This window comes from Dromiciops gliroides, chromosome X (genome assembly GCF_019393635.1).
Source record: "Dromiciops gliroides isolate mDroGli1 chromosome X, mDroGli1.pri, whole genome shotgun sequence".
In the NCBI taxonomy this organism is placed as follows: domain Eukaryota; kingdom Metazoa; phylum Chordata; class Mammalia; order Microbiotheria; family Microbiotheriidae; genus Dromiciops; species Dromiciops gliroides.
In genome coordinates this window covers 75456730-75472953 of record NC_057867.1, presented here as the reverse complement: position 1 = coordinate 75472953, position 16224 = coordinate 75456730, and the positions used below count along the sequence as shown (strand labels likewise).

At 41.9% G+C, this 16224-nt stretch overlaps 1 protein-coding gene across 1 annotated transcript; it reads left to right on the top strand.

The window, feature by feature from the left end:
* The first annotated feature begins 9497 nt into the window (after positions 1-9497).
* Positions 9498-10979, top strand: LOC122733996 (sugar phosphate exchanger 3-like). Its single transcript, XM_043974686.1, has one exon. It carries the CDS (start codon positions 9498-9500, stop codon positions 10977-10979), a length of 1482 nt encoding a protein of 493 aa, XP_043830621.1.
* Positions 10980-16224: the final 5245 nt, after the last annotated feature.

Here is a 16224-nt window from a genome sequence, read left to right as displayed (position 1 = left end):
TATCCTTGGCCAATTGTCAAAATACTTGACCTGGATGATACATGCAAAAGCCTACAGCCCAGATGAGAGGGCCCGTTTCTCTGCCCAGCTGACCAAGCACTGGACTTTGAGTCAACAAGACCTGGTTTGGAATCACCATATAAATACTGACTCACTAGCTATGTAGCCATAGGCAGATTGCTCCTCCTCCCTGAGTTCTAGTATATGAATCTAGGATAATAATAGCATCCAATTCACAGGGTTGTTCCCAAGATCAAGTTAAAGAATTGTTTACATCTTTAAGTCCAGACGTGTGATGTTATTTGTTTAGGAACTAGCAGTGTAGATATGCCTGTGGATGACGCCTTCTCTGTTATGTACAGAACTGGATAGTTACCTAGATCCATGAGAGCCTTAGTGATCTGCCCAGGGTCACGCAACTAGCATGTGTCAAAGGTAGGCCTTGAACCCAAGTCTTCCTGGGTTCAAAACCAGCCTTCTTTCTACTATGCTACATAACCTCTCCAGTGTAAATTCCAGTTAGATACTAGGTGCTATGTAAATGTCAGTTATTATTATAATTATTACTTCCAAACCTCTATTCTCTCACACATTTAGTTTCTTTTTTTTTTAACAAAGTGGCTGGATTGAATTATTTATTAAACACTTCCTCTTTGAAAAGTGAAAGGCAGCATGACATAGTAGATAGCACTAAGAAGTTTGATGTTTTGGTTTTATCCTGAATGCACACTAGTTGTATGATCATGAATAATTTACTTAACCTCTCCCAATCCAAGGCAACTATCTCAGACAATAAGTCCCAGTTAAGTTGCCAACCTGCATTGGTGGATGGAGATTGCACACCAGGAGCTCCTTATAAAGAGTGGGAAAAATATGAAAAGGAACTGTGCTAAGTATCACTGTGGGTAAGGACCTTTTATATAAAATATTCTATAATATTTCATGGAGAATCAATAGAATTCAACCTGTAGCCAGATAACAAAAATAGCCACACTACACAAAGTTTATACACTTGTTTCTGTTGACTTGGCAACCATTTGCACAATCCTTTGACAAGACAGTAGAAAATGCTAGGTTTGCCATGCCAGAGACAATTAAGGAACTTCAGATAGACATAGCTTTAGTCTGTGTTCAATATTTTCATTTATATTTAGTCTTAGAGAGTTGTCTGAGGACCTTCTAGGTTACACTGCTAGGAAATTTCTGAAGCAGGATTGAAATCTAGGTCTTTCTGAACCTCTACCTCTAAGTATGGTGTATGGCATGTTCAAGAGGACTAGTAACTGTGATGTGAAGGTTTGCTGAGCCCTTTTCAGGGCTGCTCAACCACTTTTGGTGTCCACCTGATTCACCCAACTCACCTGTGGCTCCCAGAAGCTGTAGCATGCACACAGGTCATATCCTGGTAAACTGTCTCAGTAGATGAGCTAAACCAGTTTGAGAATAACCAACAGTCCTCAAACCTGTTGGTGAGTTAGGAAGTTTTCTACCCTAAGCATGTGAACACTTTCCCTGGCAGAAAGGGTGTATGAGAACAATTCATTCCAATGGCCATGAAGGTGGTTGAAGCAGACACTGTGAAGCACTTAGAGCTTGGGCAGGCATTGAAGACACCAAGGTCATCCATCCACTGCATCCTGGGCCATCACCAGTCATCTTGACTTTTGTCCTGGCACTGGACTTTGATGACTCAGGAAGAGAGAGTGAAGATGATAACCTTGTGCAACTCTGCCTCACTTAAATCCAGTTCACACACAAGTCACGACATCACCTGTGATGTCATCGGTCCTCTTTGAAAATGAAGGACAAACAACAACAACCCCTAACTGGCAATTAATAATTCTTGACCTTTTTTCACTATTTGGATTTTCCCGTAGCAATCAAAATAATCCAATAAGCACATTTGGAACAGTCCATGTTAATATCAAATGTTAACAAGACTAGTCTAATAATTCAATTCAACAAACATTTATTGAGAATCTGCCACATGCAAGGCTTAATGGTAGGCCCTTTGGAGACAAAGAAAATATGGCATAATTCCTTCCCTTAAGAACCTAACTTTCTTTCTAGTGTGTGCATGGGCCAGAGGGTGGGCAAGATAGATGTGCCATGCATTCAGAGAGAGTGTAGGGTGATGAGGGGGGAGTGTTCTGGGGAAATGTGAGAGAAAATGCTTTAATCCGGGGGGGATAATTCAGCAAAAAGCAGATTTTAAAATGTTTTGCTGGGTATCTTTCATTGATTGTCATTGCTTATCTTACACTGATTATAGTCAGAAACTGTCTCTGTAGGTCTTGGGAACAAAACCATTACAGAGCTGACTTTAATGCCTTTGAAGATCTCTGAAGTTATCATCATGGAAGCCCCTTCCAACGTACTTCATCTCTGTGAGCCTCATTTTCCTCATGTATAAAATGAGGGGGTCATATCACATGGTCTCCTACGAAGGTCCTGCCAAGGATTTGAGCCTGTGCTTGATTCTATGTAAGATCCTAGCTTGATCAAGATACAGTTGGAAATCAGCCCACTGATCCTGTTACTAGATGAGTGGGATGTGGCCAATTGGTTCAGTTGCTGTAGCAGACAGCAGGAATCAAGAAAATGAGTTTGGGAACAGGATTCTGAGAGACATGGCTCCAGAAACATCCTGATACATTTTGGAGGAAAGGGGATCAATACTTGCTTCAACATTGCAGTGATCTGGGACTTGCCACGTATGAATGTCCTCTCTCTACCAACAAAGCTTGTAGTTCTTTTGCTTCTTCATAGATGCTCTCTGGGCATTGCTGTCATTGAAACATGTTGTCACCCTGCAGCCAATTAATGGGTGAGTGTTTCTGACCTTATCCCGTCTACTCCTCTGGTGACACATACATACTCAAGTTATCACAAGCACTTTTCTAGCTTAATAGGGCCTAAAAGAGCTTGTACTCCACAGGCATGCCCAGGGATTCTCTCCATACCCCAGTGAAGTATTTTAGAGTAGGACTTTGATAGAGGAGGGGGACTGATGAATGAGATAATTTCTCCAAAAGCACGTACTTAAATTTTCATCAGGATTGCAAAATTTCGAAAGCAATTGGCTCCTAGGAGCTCCTTCCAGTTGAGCCTGCATTATAACGAATGAACCTACAAATGGGACCAATGGGACCCAAGTGCAGCCAAGGCAATGCAGATGCAGAACAGATGGAAAAAGACTCTCCAGAAACATACATCATTCCTCAGATCATCACAAGCCAACTTTCTCAGAACATATAGCTTTTCACTTAGCACATTCACCATGCAATCATAGTGGGCTGGAGACCAATCTTGCAGGAGCTTGAGAGACAGACTAGATGTATCTAGCAGAGCACAATGCCCCCATGCAACAAGGCACCATCCAGTCTTTTCATGAAGATCTCCAGGCAAAGGGAGCCAGTTTCTTCTGAGGCAGCCCACTCCATTTTGGGACTTTAGGAAATTCTTCTTTAGGCCAAGGGTAAATCTCTGCTGAGTCCACAGATTTCTCCTGTTTCTGCTGTCAAATCGAATACTTCTAATCTCTCTTCTATCATTGCCCTTCTAGTGCTTGGATACCCCCTCTCTGTGCTCTCCCTCAGTCTAAGTATCTTCATCTCCTTTAATTGATTCTCACTTGTCATGTTCTCTGGGACCCTCACCATCCTGTTCACTCTCATAGGCATTCCAAAACATCTTTCCTAAAATGTGGCATCCAGAATTGAACCCAACACCTCTGATTTATATAGCACTTTACATGTATCATTGCAGTTGATCCTCACAACCAGCCTGTGAAGTAGATACAATTCTTTTTTTTTTTAGTAGATACTATTCTTATCACCATTTTACAGATGGGGAAAGTGACTGAGTCTGAGAGGCTGAATCACTTGCCAAAGCTAACAAAACCGGGGCAGCTAGGTGGTGCAGTGGATAAAGCACTGGCCCTGGATTCAGGACTCCCTGAGTTCAAATCCAGCCTCAGACACTTGACATTTAACTAGCTGTGTGACCCTGGGCAAGTCACTTAACCCTCATTGCCCTGCAAAAAAAAAAAACCCAAAACCCAAAGCTAACAAAACCACTAAGTTTCTGAGGCAGAATTTGAACTCAGAATTGTCTGACTCCCAGTCCAGTACTCTGTCCACCAAGCCACCTGTTCTTTCTAGCATGCAACAAGGCAGAATGGAATAATGGTGCTTATCTTCTTATCAGCTTTTCACATAAGAAACTTTTTTTTTCTGATTTCACATGTAAGAAGAGAGTAGACTCCTTTTGAAAACAGGAATTTCTGTTAATATAACCAATGAGGCTTTGTGTGAAAAGTTACATTGAAAAGGTCTATAATTCTTACATAAAAGCCAATATAAATGTAGCTAGGGCTGTTTTTTCCTTGCCCCATCTTGATAGCTTCTGGAAAATAAATTATTTGCCCCAATGTGCATGGTGATGGGTTTGCTTGGTAACAATGAGGAAAGGAGAAAGGATATTGGTTGGAAGACAGCAATGGCAATTAAGGGAGAAGGTCCCAGGAAATTCTTTCTAAAAATAGATTTTAATTTTTACATTTTGTTTTGTAAGAGAAAATAGTCCAGCAGAACAGAATAATAGATTGAAAAAAGTCAGATATAATATACAATGTTCTGCATCCATGGACCACCCTTTCCCCATCCCTGAAAAGGAGTAGGGGGCTATATTTTCTCCTGTCTCTCCTTTTTGGTTAAGATTATTCTGTATAATTTAACAGCATTCAGTTTCAGTTGGTTTTTTTTTGTTTTTTTTTTTTTTTGCAGGGCAATGGGGGTTAAGTGACTTGCCCAGGGTCACACCGCTAGTAAGTGTCAAGTGTCTGAGGCCGGCTTTGAACTCAGGTCCTCCTGAATCCAGGGCCAGCTCTTTAACCACTGCGCCATCTAGCTGCCCCAGTTTCAGTTGTTTTGTGATGCTTTTATATCCATTTACAATTTTGTCATCATTGTTTTCTTAGTTCTGCTTATTTCACTTTTTTCATTTTTATCTATTTTTTACTTTATTATTTTTCTTTTAATAAATATTATTATTTACAATTTTGAGTTCCAAATTCTATTCCTCCTTCCTCCCCTTCCCTCCCCACTCTCTGAGGCAATAAGCAATCAGATATAGGTTGTACATCTTACTTCACTTTGTATCATCTCACATAAGTCTTTCCATACTTTTCTGAATATATGATATTCATCATTTCTCAGCACAGTCATGTTTTATTACATGAATGTTCTGCAATTTGTTTTGTCATTCCTCAGTAAGTAGACAGCTAATCTGATTCCAGCTTTTTTATACTGACATTTTTACCACTTTGTGTAACCAGGAGATGGGTCCAAAAGTTTGTTAGGATTCTATAGTTAATCATCCTGGCTAGCCTATGATAGTAGGGACCTGCTAGCTTGAATAAACAAGAAGGGCAAAAAAGAGAGAGGAAACGGGGAGGGGGGGGGGCTATGAGGTGACTACTACTCTCCTGTCCTCTTTTTTTTTTTTTTTTAAGTGAGGCAATTGGGGTTAAGTGACTTGCCCAGGGTCACACAGCTAGTAAGTGTTAAGTGTCTGAGGCTGGATTTGAACTCAGGTACTCCTGACTCCAGGGCCGGTGCTCTATCTACTGTGCCACCTAGCTGCCCCACTCCTGTCCTCTTTAAGGTGCAGGGTCAGGACATGGCAAGAGGTCACCAAGTGAATCGTCTTACAAAGAACTGTAAGGGATACGCTGGGCTCATAGATTTAGAACTAGCAGGAACCTTTGGGTCCAAGACCTTCATCTTATAAAGGAGAATGCTCAGGCCTGGAGAAGATAAGTGACTTGACTAGGGTCACAGAATTAGGTGCCTGAGGCAGGATTTGAACCCAGGTCTTCCTGATTCATGCCCAGTGTCCTATCAATTACATCACTCTGACTCTTCTTTTTTTTTTTTTTTTGGTGAGGCAATTGGGGTTAAGTGACTTGTCCAGGGTCACACAGCTAGTAAGTGTGTAAAGTGTCTGAGGACAGATTTGAACTCAGGTCCTCCTGAATCCAGGGCTGGTGCTCTATCCACTGTGCCACCTAGCTGCCCCTCACTCTGACTCTTATACTACTTGATCATTATACAATTTCCCAGACCTTGCTCTCTACCATTACAGAATCCATTTTCCATTTGATTACAAGGTCTTAGAGCTTATTTCCTGAAAAGAAGATGAAGACCTCTTGGGCTATGCTGATTTCTTGAGACATTTAGGCGCTGAAGCTGAGGCATGCCAAGAGACAGAGCCAAATTATAAAGGACCAAGCCTGGACCTCCTCTATCCTTTGTCGTCAGTTCAGCTCTGAGCCACATGTTGATGGTCCCAGGAGAAACCCTTGGTGAGATAGGAGCCAAAGAAAGTGATTTGTGGGGCCCTCCCCATTCAAGATTGACTCCAGTCCATGTAAACACAGAGCTGGGTTTCTAGGACACACACTGTCGTACTTATTAGGAGAACATTTGATTTGAATAGAGTTTCATCATTTCCAAAGTACTTTCACATTCATCAACTCAAGGATGCTTAGGGAGCTAAGTTGTCTGTTCCCTCCTTCTTCCAATTATATTTCTGTATCATTATGGTGTGTCTCCTTTGGGTAGAATGCATGCTCATTGAGGAAAAGCTTATTCATTTAGTCTGTCAGGCCCCAGCATGAGACACAACGTGGCTTCAATGACCGGAGAAACAAGCCTCCAAGTTGGGGAAAATGGAGTTTGAGTTTCCCCTTTGACACTTATTGGCTGTGCGGGCCAGAGCACATCATTTAGCCTATTGGTGCTTTCATTAACTCTCTAAGACTGTAAACAGCAGAAAAAATGCTGACCTGCATTAGGAGAGGAAACTTCCGCATCTTGGTGTTCCCTCTGCCAATGATGGCACAGGTTAGTAGACATTTAATGAATTCTTATTTGGTTGGACACAGCTGAAACTTCTTTCACTGAAATTAAGTGTCATTGTCCTTAGAGATTTGATTGGGGGAAAGAAAACAATACCTTAAAGAAATTTTTTTTTTAAGCCCAGGTTCTAGATAAAGTTATCTTTGTCTCTTCTTCAAAAGTATATGGGGCGGGGCAGCTAGGTGGTGCAGTGGATAGAGCACCGGCCCTGGAGTCAGGAGTACCTGAGTTCAAATCCGGCCTCAGACGCTTAACAACAGCTGTGTGACCCTGGGCAAGTCACTTAACCCCAATTGCCTCACTAAAATACAGAACAAAACAAAACAAAACAAAACAAAACAAAAAGTATATGAGGGGCAGCTAGGTGGTGCAGTGGATAGAGCACCAACCCTGGAGTCAGGAGGACCTGAGTTCAAATCTGGCCTCAGACACTTAACACTTACCAGCTGTGTGACCCTAGGCAAGTCACTTAACCCCAATTGCCTCACCAAAAAAAAGAAAAAAGAAAAGTATATAAGACTCCATGACAGAAAGAATTATATTGAGAAATTGGGCTTGAAGACTCCTGGCTGGAGAATTTTTGGCTTTAGATCTATCACTTATGTTTTGATGGATGCTTTGTTTGAGATCAGGCCTAGTCAAAAGCTAGTTTTAGTATAGAACAGCATTAGTCCATATCTTAAAAGTGGCATGTTTAGACTATGAATCTGTCCATTAGAGGCACATCCTGTGGAAATATATGAATCTCATAACTGACACCGTATATTTGCAAATGGAGAATAGGTATATTTATTTCTTAAAAGAGAATCTGAGTAACTTTATCTGCAACTTGCAACTTCTTTATGCCCAAAGCCACAGGAATTGGAAAGCATTCTCTATGGACTTTATGGGCTGATAAATGTTTGATGTTTTTCTTCGAAAGGCAATATTATATTCATGAAAAAGGCTTTCTTCTTTTTTTCCTCAATCAATACAACCCTTCCTCATTTATGTACAGAAGGGGTTATATCAATTTATAACACATAACAGGTAAATTTAAGGTTGGCTGCCTCGGCTGCTCCTAGTCGTTCATTATTCTTAAATGTTTGCTGATAGACAGTTCTGTCCAGTCAATAGGAAGGGTTTTGATCTCTTATACTCATGGCTTGTTATTTATTTGCAAAGACACAACTTACTATCATACTGCATTTTAAATGTCATGGTTTCTGACGGTGCAAAGAAAAGAAAAGAAAGAAGCTCTGTAATGTCTCAGTCTCCTTAACATACTTCTGAGAGAACATTGATTCTTCCCCAAAATACTAAAACTAGAGTATCAGAAATGAGAAAATGCAGGAGATAAAAAAACAACCAACCAACCAAACTTTGTGACCTCTCCCTACTAAACCCTCAAATTTACTGATGATTTCATAAAAAATATCTCTTCAATTCCATTTTAATCTAATGTCAGCTAAAACTGCATCCATTTGGAAGATTAAAGATGTAGATGGGGACATGTCAAAACAGATAGGATTTGGGGAAAGGATATCAGTTACTCTACAACAATGGGTTGATAGTGATTTCCCCCTGGACTAAGAAATAACTTTAATGTGGAATCTTTTTTTTTGGTGGGTCAGTGAGGGTTAAGTGACTTGTCCAGGGTCACACAGCTACTAAGTGTCAAGTGTCTGAGGCCGGATTTGAAATCAGGTCCTCCTGAATCCAGGGCCGGTGCTTTATCCACTGGGTCAACTAGCTGCCCCTCCTATAATATGGAATCTTACAAAATTTGACTCCCTAGAGAAACGTTATTTGGTTTAATAATTATTTCTTCTTGGGGGCAGCTAGATGGCACAGTGGTAAAGCACCGGACCTGGATTCAGGAGGACCTGAGTTCAAATCCGGCCTCAGACACTTGACACTTACTAGCTGTGTGACCCTGGGCAAGTCACTTAACCCTCATTGCCCTGCAAAAACAAAACAAAACAAAACAAAAACAACACAAACAAATAATTATTTCTTCTTGCAATATCTATAACTGCTCAAAGAAAGCAATCTCCCATACCATTCATGGGCAGATGTTACCAAGAGGTATGTCAGACAGGCTGGCCAATTTCCCAGAGTCATTTTAAGGCTAGTACTTTATTTTAGGGCTACTACCAACGGAGCTCTCACTCAAGGGGAGGAGAGTGAACCTTCTCAAAGGTGCTGTTTCTCAGCTTGGGCAATGAGCTTCCTAACAGCCGGGCCCAGCATCTATGAAATTGACTAAGGCTGCAGGAGTGGTGCAGTATGAGAGCTCCCGCTAGGGGGTGCCCTTTTACTGGACTGACAGCGCATGCGCCTGCTTGGTGCTCCCAGGTTCTGGGGCGTTGGCCGCCCAGGTTCTGTTGCGGCACCAACATTGCCAGGTGACAGCTCACAGAGTTCTAGGTTGCTAGGTGAGGTCTGATTTGTTTGTGGCAATCAGCACCTAGCGGTCAGTCGCTAGTCAATCCTGCGCGGGTCCGGTTTCGTTCCTGCTCTGTGTCCAGAACGGGCTCCAAATCCCATCTCCTGTTTAGCTGCTACCTGTAGCACAGACGTCAGGCCTAGAGCATGGCTTGGCCATATTTGTCCCGAGGCACCCAGCCCTTGTTACGCCGGAACTGTCGTTACCACATGGTCGTGTTCCTGCTCACCTTCACCAGCTACGTCTTGTATCATGCTTCGAGAAAGGCCTTCAGCAGTGTGAAAGTGAGTATCTCCAGCTTCTGGATTCTCCACTCCACCAGAGTATACCCCAACAGCACCTACTTCTCTCTGAATACCCAACAAGCCATCCTTCTTTGGGGGACGTTAGATACAATTTCCCTCTTCTCCTGTGCAGTGGGGCTTTTCATGAATGGCATAGTTGGAGGGTGGATCGGCCTACGGTGGCTGATGGCCATCGGCATGTGTTGCAAAGGCATAATGACTTTCAGCTTTGGCACTCTAAGCAAGTGGCCCTGCTTTTATAACAAATGGTTTTACTTCTCTCTATGGATGTTCAATGGATTGCTTGAATCTACTGGCTGGCCCCTTGTCGTAGCCATCATGGACATATGGTTTGGCATAACTGGCCAGGGCTTTTTGCTTGGGCTCTGGGGTGCCTGTGCCTCTATGGGCAATGTCTTGGGAGCATGTGTGAGCGTTTTGCTTCTACAGTATGGCTATGAATACACCTTCTTAGTAACAGCCTTCATGCAACTTACTGCTGGATTAATCATCATCTTCACCATTTGTATATCACCAGAACAACCTGCTGTCATATATATAGAGCGTGAAAGTGATTCTGAAGACGAACTTGAAAGAATGATAATGATGTATGGTGAAATTGATACTGATGGGCTGGAAGAAAATGAGTACTATGACTTTGTTGAGGTGGTTGAGGGACAAAATGACCTATTACTTCGACCAATAGTTTTCCATGAGGTCTCTCCCTTCCCTGAAGTTCTACTACATTCCCTGACCAATGCCTGTGTGAAGCTGGTGAACTATTCCTTTTTTTTCTGGCTGCCCTTTTATTTAAACAGCAGCTTTGGGTTTGCAGAAGCTAAGGTGAGCCAGTTTTCTGTTTGGTACGATTTGGAAGAGATTGTAAATGGAACATTTCAAGGATTCCTCTCAGATGTAGTTCAGAAAAGATCTATGTTTGCTCTGTGTGTGCTTCTGACCATTGGGTCCCTGGTTGGCTATAACCATACTCCCAAAAACAAGGCTATAAATGCACTGCTGATGTCAATTACCGGGCTTTTTATCGGTGGACCCTCAAATGTTACGGGTTCTGTGATTTCTACTGGTTTAGGGTGCCCAGAGCAGATGCAGGGGAGTAGAAAGGCCTTGGCCACAGGTACAGGCATTGCAAATACAACTGTCAGCATAGACACTGCAGTGGGACAATATTTAGTATCCCTGATCCAAGACAAACTACGATGGATGTGGGTTTTCTGGTTTTTTGTGCTCGTGACAGCCTGCACTCTTCTTTTAATTTCTGTACTACTGCTGAGGGAAATAAGAAATTTTGTCCAAAGAAGGCTTGCCCCTACATTTAGAGAATAACCAGTTCCCTTCCGAGAGAGGCTTCCCAGAAGAACAGGGAATAAGAAGAAGATCAATTGTACTTTCATTGGATTTAATTCACTGAATAGGAGTGGGGATAGGGTAGAAAGTTAAGGGGTTTAGACTGACATGCCTATACAATTTGAATCAATACCAGCAATGTCAGTCACTTGAGAAGCAGACAGACCAGAAACCAAGATGGAACATTGGAACTGTACATCTTACCGGACTATACTGAATGCTGCCATATGGGCCTTTTGTTTTAATTCACATTTTTTTTCTTGAATTTGTGGGACATTTATGTCTTTGTTTCCTACTTTGGGCTCTTCATCTAGCTTCTTATTCTTGTTTCTGTGTGCAGTGCCATGATTAAAGAAGAAAACTATCATGTCTGCTTTAATAATAATAAAAAACCAACAAACATGGCATTACTGTTTGCCAGTGTTTTTCTTTATGGTGATAGTGAATTAAAGGAATAAATCATTTGTCCTTATAAGGTACATAGGCGAGTTGGTGTTTCCCTTGAACTCTACCTTCCCTAAAAAATGATACTACCCCCTCAATTCTTACGGGAAAAATCTTATTGTATGCTTAAAAACTGAAGTGCTTGTCCATCTGGCCTTTATTCTTACTTAATGCCAATTTTTCCATTCCCCTAAGCACTTGTTTGCCATCCTTTTCAAAGGACAAACATGGCTGGCTGATCAATTACTTTGATGATAGTGACCCACATGTGCTACACATGGACTTGAATAGTAAATATTTCCTTCTCCAGTTCATTTTACAGATGAGGAAACTGAGGTAAACAGGGTTAAGTGAGTAGCTGCTATGTGACCCTCAGTCCTGTGATTTCAAGAATAAAGTGTGTGTGTGTGTGTGTGTGTGTGTGTGTGTGTGTGTGTGTGTATGCAGCTGCCTCACTAGCCATAAGCAATGCTCTCATTTCTATGATGGTATTTTAGAGACTTCACTTTTCCCCTTTGTCTAATCCTGTGCCTGTTTTCAGCTAAGTTTAGACAAACTACATGGTTTGGGTTTAACTTCGGGTAGCAGATTAGCTCGTTTACCTCTTTCTGAACAGATCTGTTTGGAATAACTGGTATTATCTCATTTTCATAGCCAAGTTATCAGCCACTGTTTTCTTATTAAGACCAAGCAGAACTGAGGATGTCCAAGTTTATAGCTTCCTCTGTCCCAAACATGTCATTGAGAGAAGTTTTGTATTTTAGTCTGGAATGGTCTCATTGTTAGTTTGGTCATGACAGTCTGAAGAGGGGGACAACATTTTAAAAATTCCCTCAAGTGGGGCAGCTAGGTGGCGCAGTGGATAAAGCACTGGCCCTGGAGTCAGGAGGACCTGAGTTCAAACCCGGCCTCAGACCCTTGACACTTACTAGCTGTGTGACCCTGGGCAAGTCACTTAACCCCAATTGCCTCACCAAAAAACAAACAAACAAACAAAAATTCCCTCAAGTTATTATTTTTCTTTTCTATTGATTTTTCTCCCTTAAGGGAAAAAATATTCTATAGGATAGGTTTTTTTAAATTTTGTTTTTGGTAGTATCTTCTATAGGATAGTAAAGGCTAACTCGAAAATGCCTCCATGCTTTTCTGTGCAGACAGCTCTCTGATGCCCACTAAGCTGAAACACACAGAACTTTCCATCTTGCCTTTTATTTTTATAAATTTAAAGTAGTGCTGCCTTCTTCAAAGGGTTAGGTATGGGAGCATTCTGAAAATGTTCAAAATTTAGGTCACATGAATGAACTTTTTGATGACTAGAAAAATTACTAAGACTGTTTTATCTCTGTATACAAACTCGTCACAAAAATGCATTCAGATAAAAGTCATTTTAGAAAAATGTAACTGGAATTCTTACAATTCAGGTCCTGGGGTGGTAGGATCACAGATTTAGACCAGTAAAAGGACCTTAGAGACCACAGAGTCCAACCCCCTCATTTTATAGATAAGGAAACTGAAGCACAAAATAATTAACAGTGACTTACCCAGGGTTACTTAGCTAATTAATTTTCGAAGTGGGATTTAAGCTTAGGTCTTCATGGCTCCAAGTCCAATATTCTCTCTATAATACAAGGTTTCCTCTTATTTTCTCCTTGTTCCTGTCTTTATCCCAGGCCATTTGCTTGTTCTGAAACCCATCACCTCTGAATCCTCTCGCCTAAGGCTATGCCAAAAAATAATGATTCCCCCCCCCAGTCTAGTTATTAAGAGGACCACAATCCCTGATTTTTCTCTCTCTCATCCACTCCATTCTCTCACTCTTCTCCTCTCCCCTAATTAGTTGTAGAGGGGAGAAAGGCAGGCAAACCGAAGTAAGGCAACGATGAGAGTTCATAGCATTCATAGCACCCAAGGGCCAGGCCTCTCTCCAGTTTCTACGTTAGAATGAATTCCCTGGACAGTGAGAAGGAGGATGGGGCCCCCAAACCACTTTTTCCCCAAAGGCCTCTTACTTGCAGTTGAGAAAGGAGCCCGGGTTGTGAAAACAGCTGAAAATAACAGAGCAAATGTTTTCCTATCTGGCATTTTTCTCTGTACAAATACACTGTCAGCTTCACTGTGCTGTGGGGAAATCCCAAAGCAAAACAAGAGACCAAGATTGCATTGGTAAAGTATATACCTGGTAAAGGACATCTGTGCATCAGTGTACCCAACCACTGTACTGTATCAGAAGCTTTTGGATGGCTTATGGACTGAGTTGTGAACTACTGGAGTTCAAATCTGACTTCAAATCCTCTCTGGCTGTGTTCAGTTGAGTTCAATTCCCAGTTCCATCTACTTACTACCTGTGTGAGCATAGGCCTCAATTCCCCAACTGTAAAATGGATACAATGAGGGTTGTTGTGAGGACTCTATGGAACAATATAAGCTTTGCAAAGCTTCAAGTGCCATGTATAAAGGGTAGCTAGGAGTTTTCCCAGAATACTCTTCTCAGGGATAGGCAGGAATTTCCTTGGCTTAGATGAAGGTATTGTTGGGGCCCTTCTAGCTCCTAGTAAGTAAGCTCTTACTAAATGATTGATTTACTGACAGATCCTCCTTGCCTTTCGCTGTCATTTCTTGAGCTTGATTTGGGACCTTTTGAACATTTCCTATGTGTTTCTCGGCCTGCCTCTCCTCTTCCCTGCCTCCCCATCTTCACAGTTGGTTTTGAGTCCCTTCAACTGACCAGCGGGGACTCTGGCTCTTGGCTGACCCCTAGTGGCTGCCTACACCTCTTCCCCACCTGTATGGCAGGTTGATGGTGTCCTGGGAACTGTTACCTATGAGTCTCAGACAGGATGTCTCTCCTAGGATTCAAGACAGCACAGGCCAGCATATAAAAGTCTGAGTCTCACTGGATTTCAGCAGGGGGCCAGCCAAGAGTTTGAAGAAAGACTGGCAGCCGTTAAAATGGAAAGCTTAATTGGGAAGCCGGACTGCCCCTTGCTGGTGAATTTTTACCAATATTGACATGAAACCTGCAGAGTGAAAGGGCCTAATTCAAGTTAGGGTGTCTTTCATATAATTAGGGCAAAGGAACCCATTTGAGTTACCAAGCAAGCTCTAGTTAAATGGTTGTTTTCCATTTCAGAATTTCTAGGAACTGATTTCTGAGGCCAATGACTGGAAAGCTGAATGGCAAACTCCATGGCGTGAGACTTTTTTTTTTTTTACAGAAATCATTTTAAAGCCATCCTTTTCACTTAAAACAAAGAAAGGAAATATATAAGAACTGAAGATGAGTGAATCCTTTTTAGTTAACAAGGACTATTTCTTTGTCTTAATCCAAGGTGGCTTTAGCAGGACATCCTACCCAGTATTCCTTCAGCTCAGGAAGTTTGTGGGCCAACTGTTGTTCAGTTGTTTCAGCTATGTCCAACTCTTTGTGACCCCATTTGGGATTTTATTGTCAAAGACACTAGAGTGGTTTGCCATTTCCTTCTCCAGCTCACTTTACAGATGAGTAAACTGAGGCAAGCAGGGTGAAGTGACTTGCCCAGGGTCACACAGCTAGTATGTGCCTGAGGCCAGATTTGAACTCAGGAAGATGAGCCTTCCTGACTCCAAACCTGATACTCTTTCCAGTGCAGCGCCCCCTAGCTGCCCTTTGGGGCCCAATATTGACGTGCAAAGAGCCCCGGTGTGACACATACCATACCTTATCTGTTGATATTCAAATGTTGACAGCATTGCTAAAGACAAGTGTGTCAAACTCAATTACTCACATAGGTCAAGTTCATGTTTATTCATGGAGCAGGGACCAGTAGCAATAAGAACAATGAAATATCAGTAGAATGTTTCCAGCATCCCATAGAAATTTATAATCCTTCGAGACTCCTTTTATTCTCCCCAATTCAGCTTATAAGATACCTGAAATATGACTCTGTCCCTATTTGATTTTTCTGTTTCTTCTTGCTCATTTCTCTGCCTATGGTTGCCTCAATATGATACTTTTGGAAGCCAAAAAAAAAAAATCACGAGCTGATTTTGAGGAGAAAAATATCACTACAATACATCCATCCATATGTATGTGTGTTTGTGTATATACATATGTACACACACATATATATGTGTGTGTGTATTTTATATACATACACACACACACACACACACACACACACACACACACACATATATATATATATATATATATATATATATATATATATTAGTGGAAGTAGCCAGTGATTACAATCACTCTGGGAGGTCTGGGAAATTGTAGGTGTGCTTCAGTTAACTAGCCGTTTCAGTTAAGAGGAACCTTGGGGGAAAATTCTAAGGTCAGGTTGGTCTGCATTCAGAACTTCAGAATAACAACATAATGAGGGACTAACTGCAGGGGAGTGGGAGGGGGGAGGGGGCTATGACAGAGAACATCACAGATCTTCCTAAACTTCCCATGGCCTCATGGCAGGCTGGGGGGGGGACCTATTTGGGGGGAAGGGGCTGCCTAATTCATTTTTCAAAGGATCCCTTTAGCCTTCTGCTGAGCATGCAGGCTCTCCAAAGGGAGGTGGGTGGGATAAGTCTAAAGTTCCTTCAAAGGAGCTCTAAATCTCTGATACTAAGCTCCTTTTTCTGACTCATTCTAGCTGTGTGACCGACCACTTAATAAACTCAAAGGAAAGATCCCTGGACTTGAAGCCAGAGGACATAGGCTCAAATCTGAGCTCTGCTCACTACCAACCTGTGTGACCCTGAGCAAATCACTTCATGACTCTGTGCCTCAGTTTCCTCATCT

What these genes read in the sequence shown, in the direction of transcription:
- LOC122733996 (XM_043974686.1), top strand. Translation starts at nt 9,498, where the DNA reads ATGGCTTGGCCATATTTGTCCCGAGGCACCCAGCCCTTGTTACGCCGG.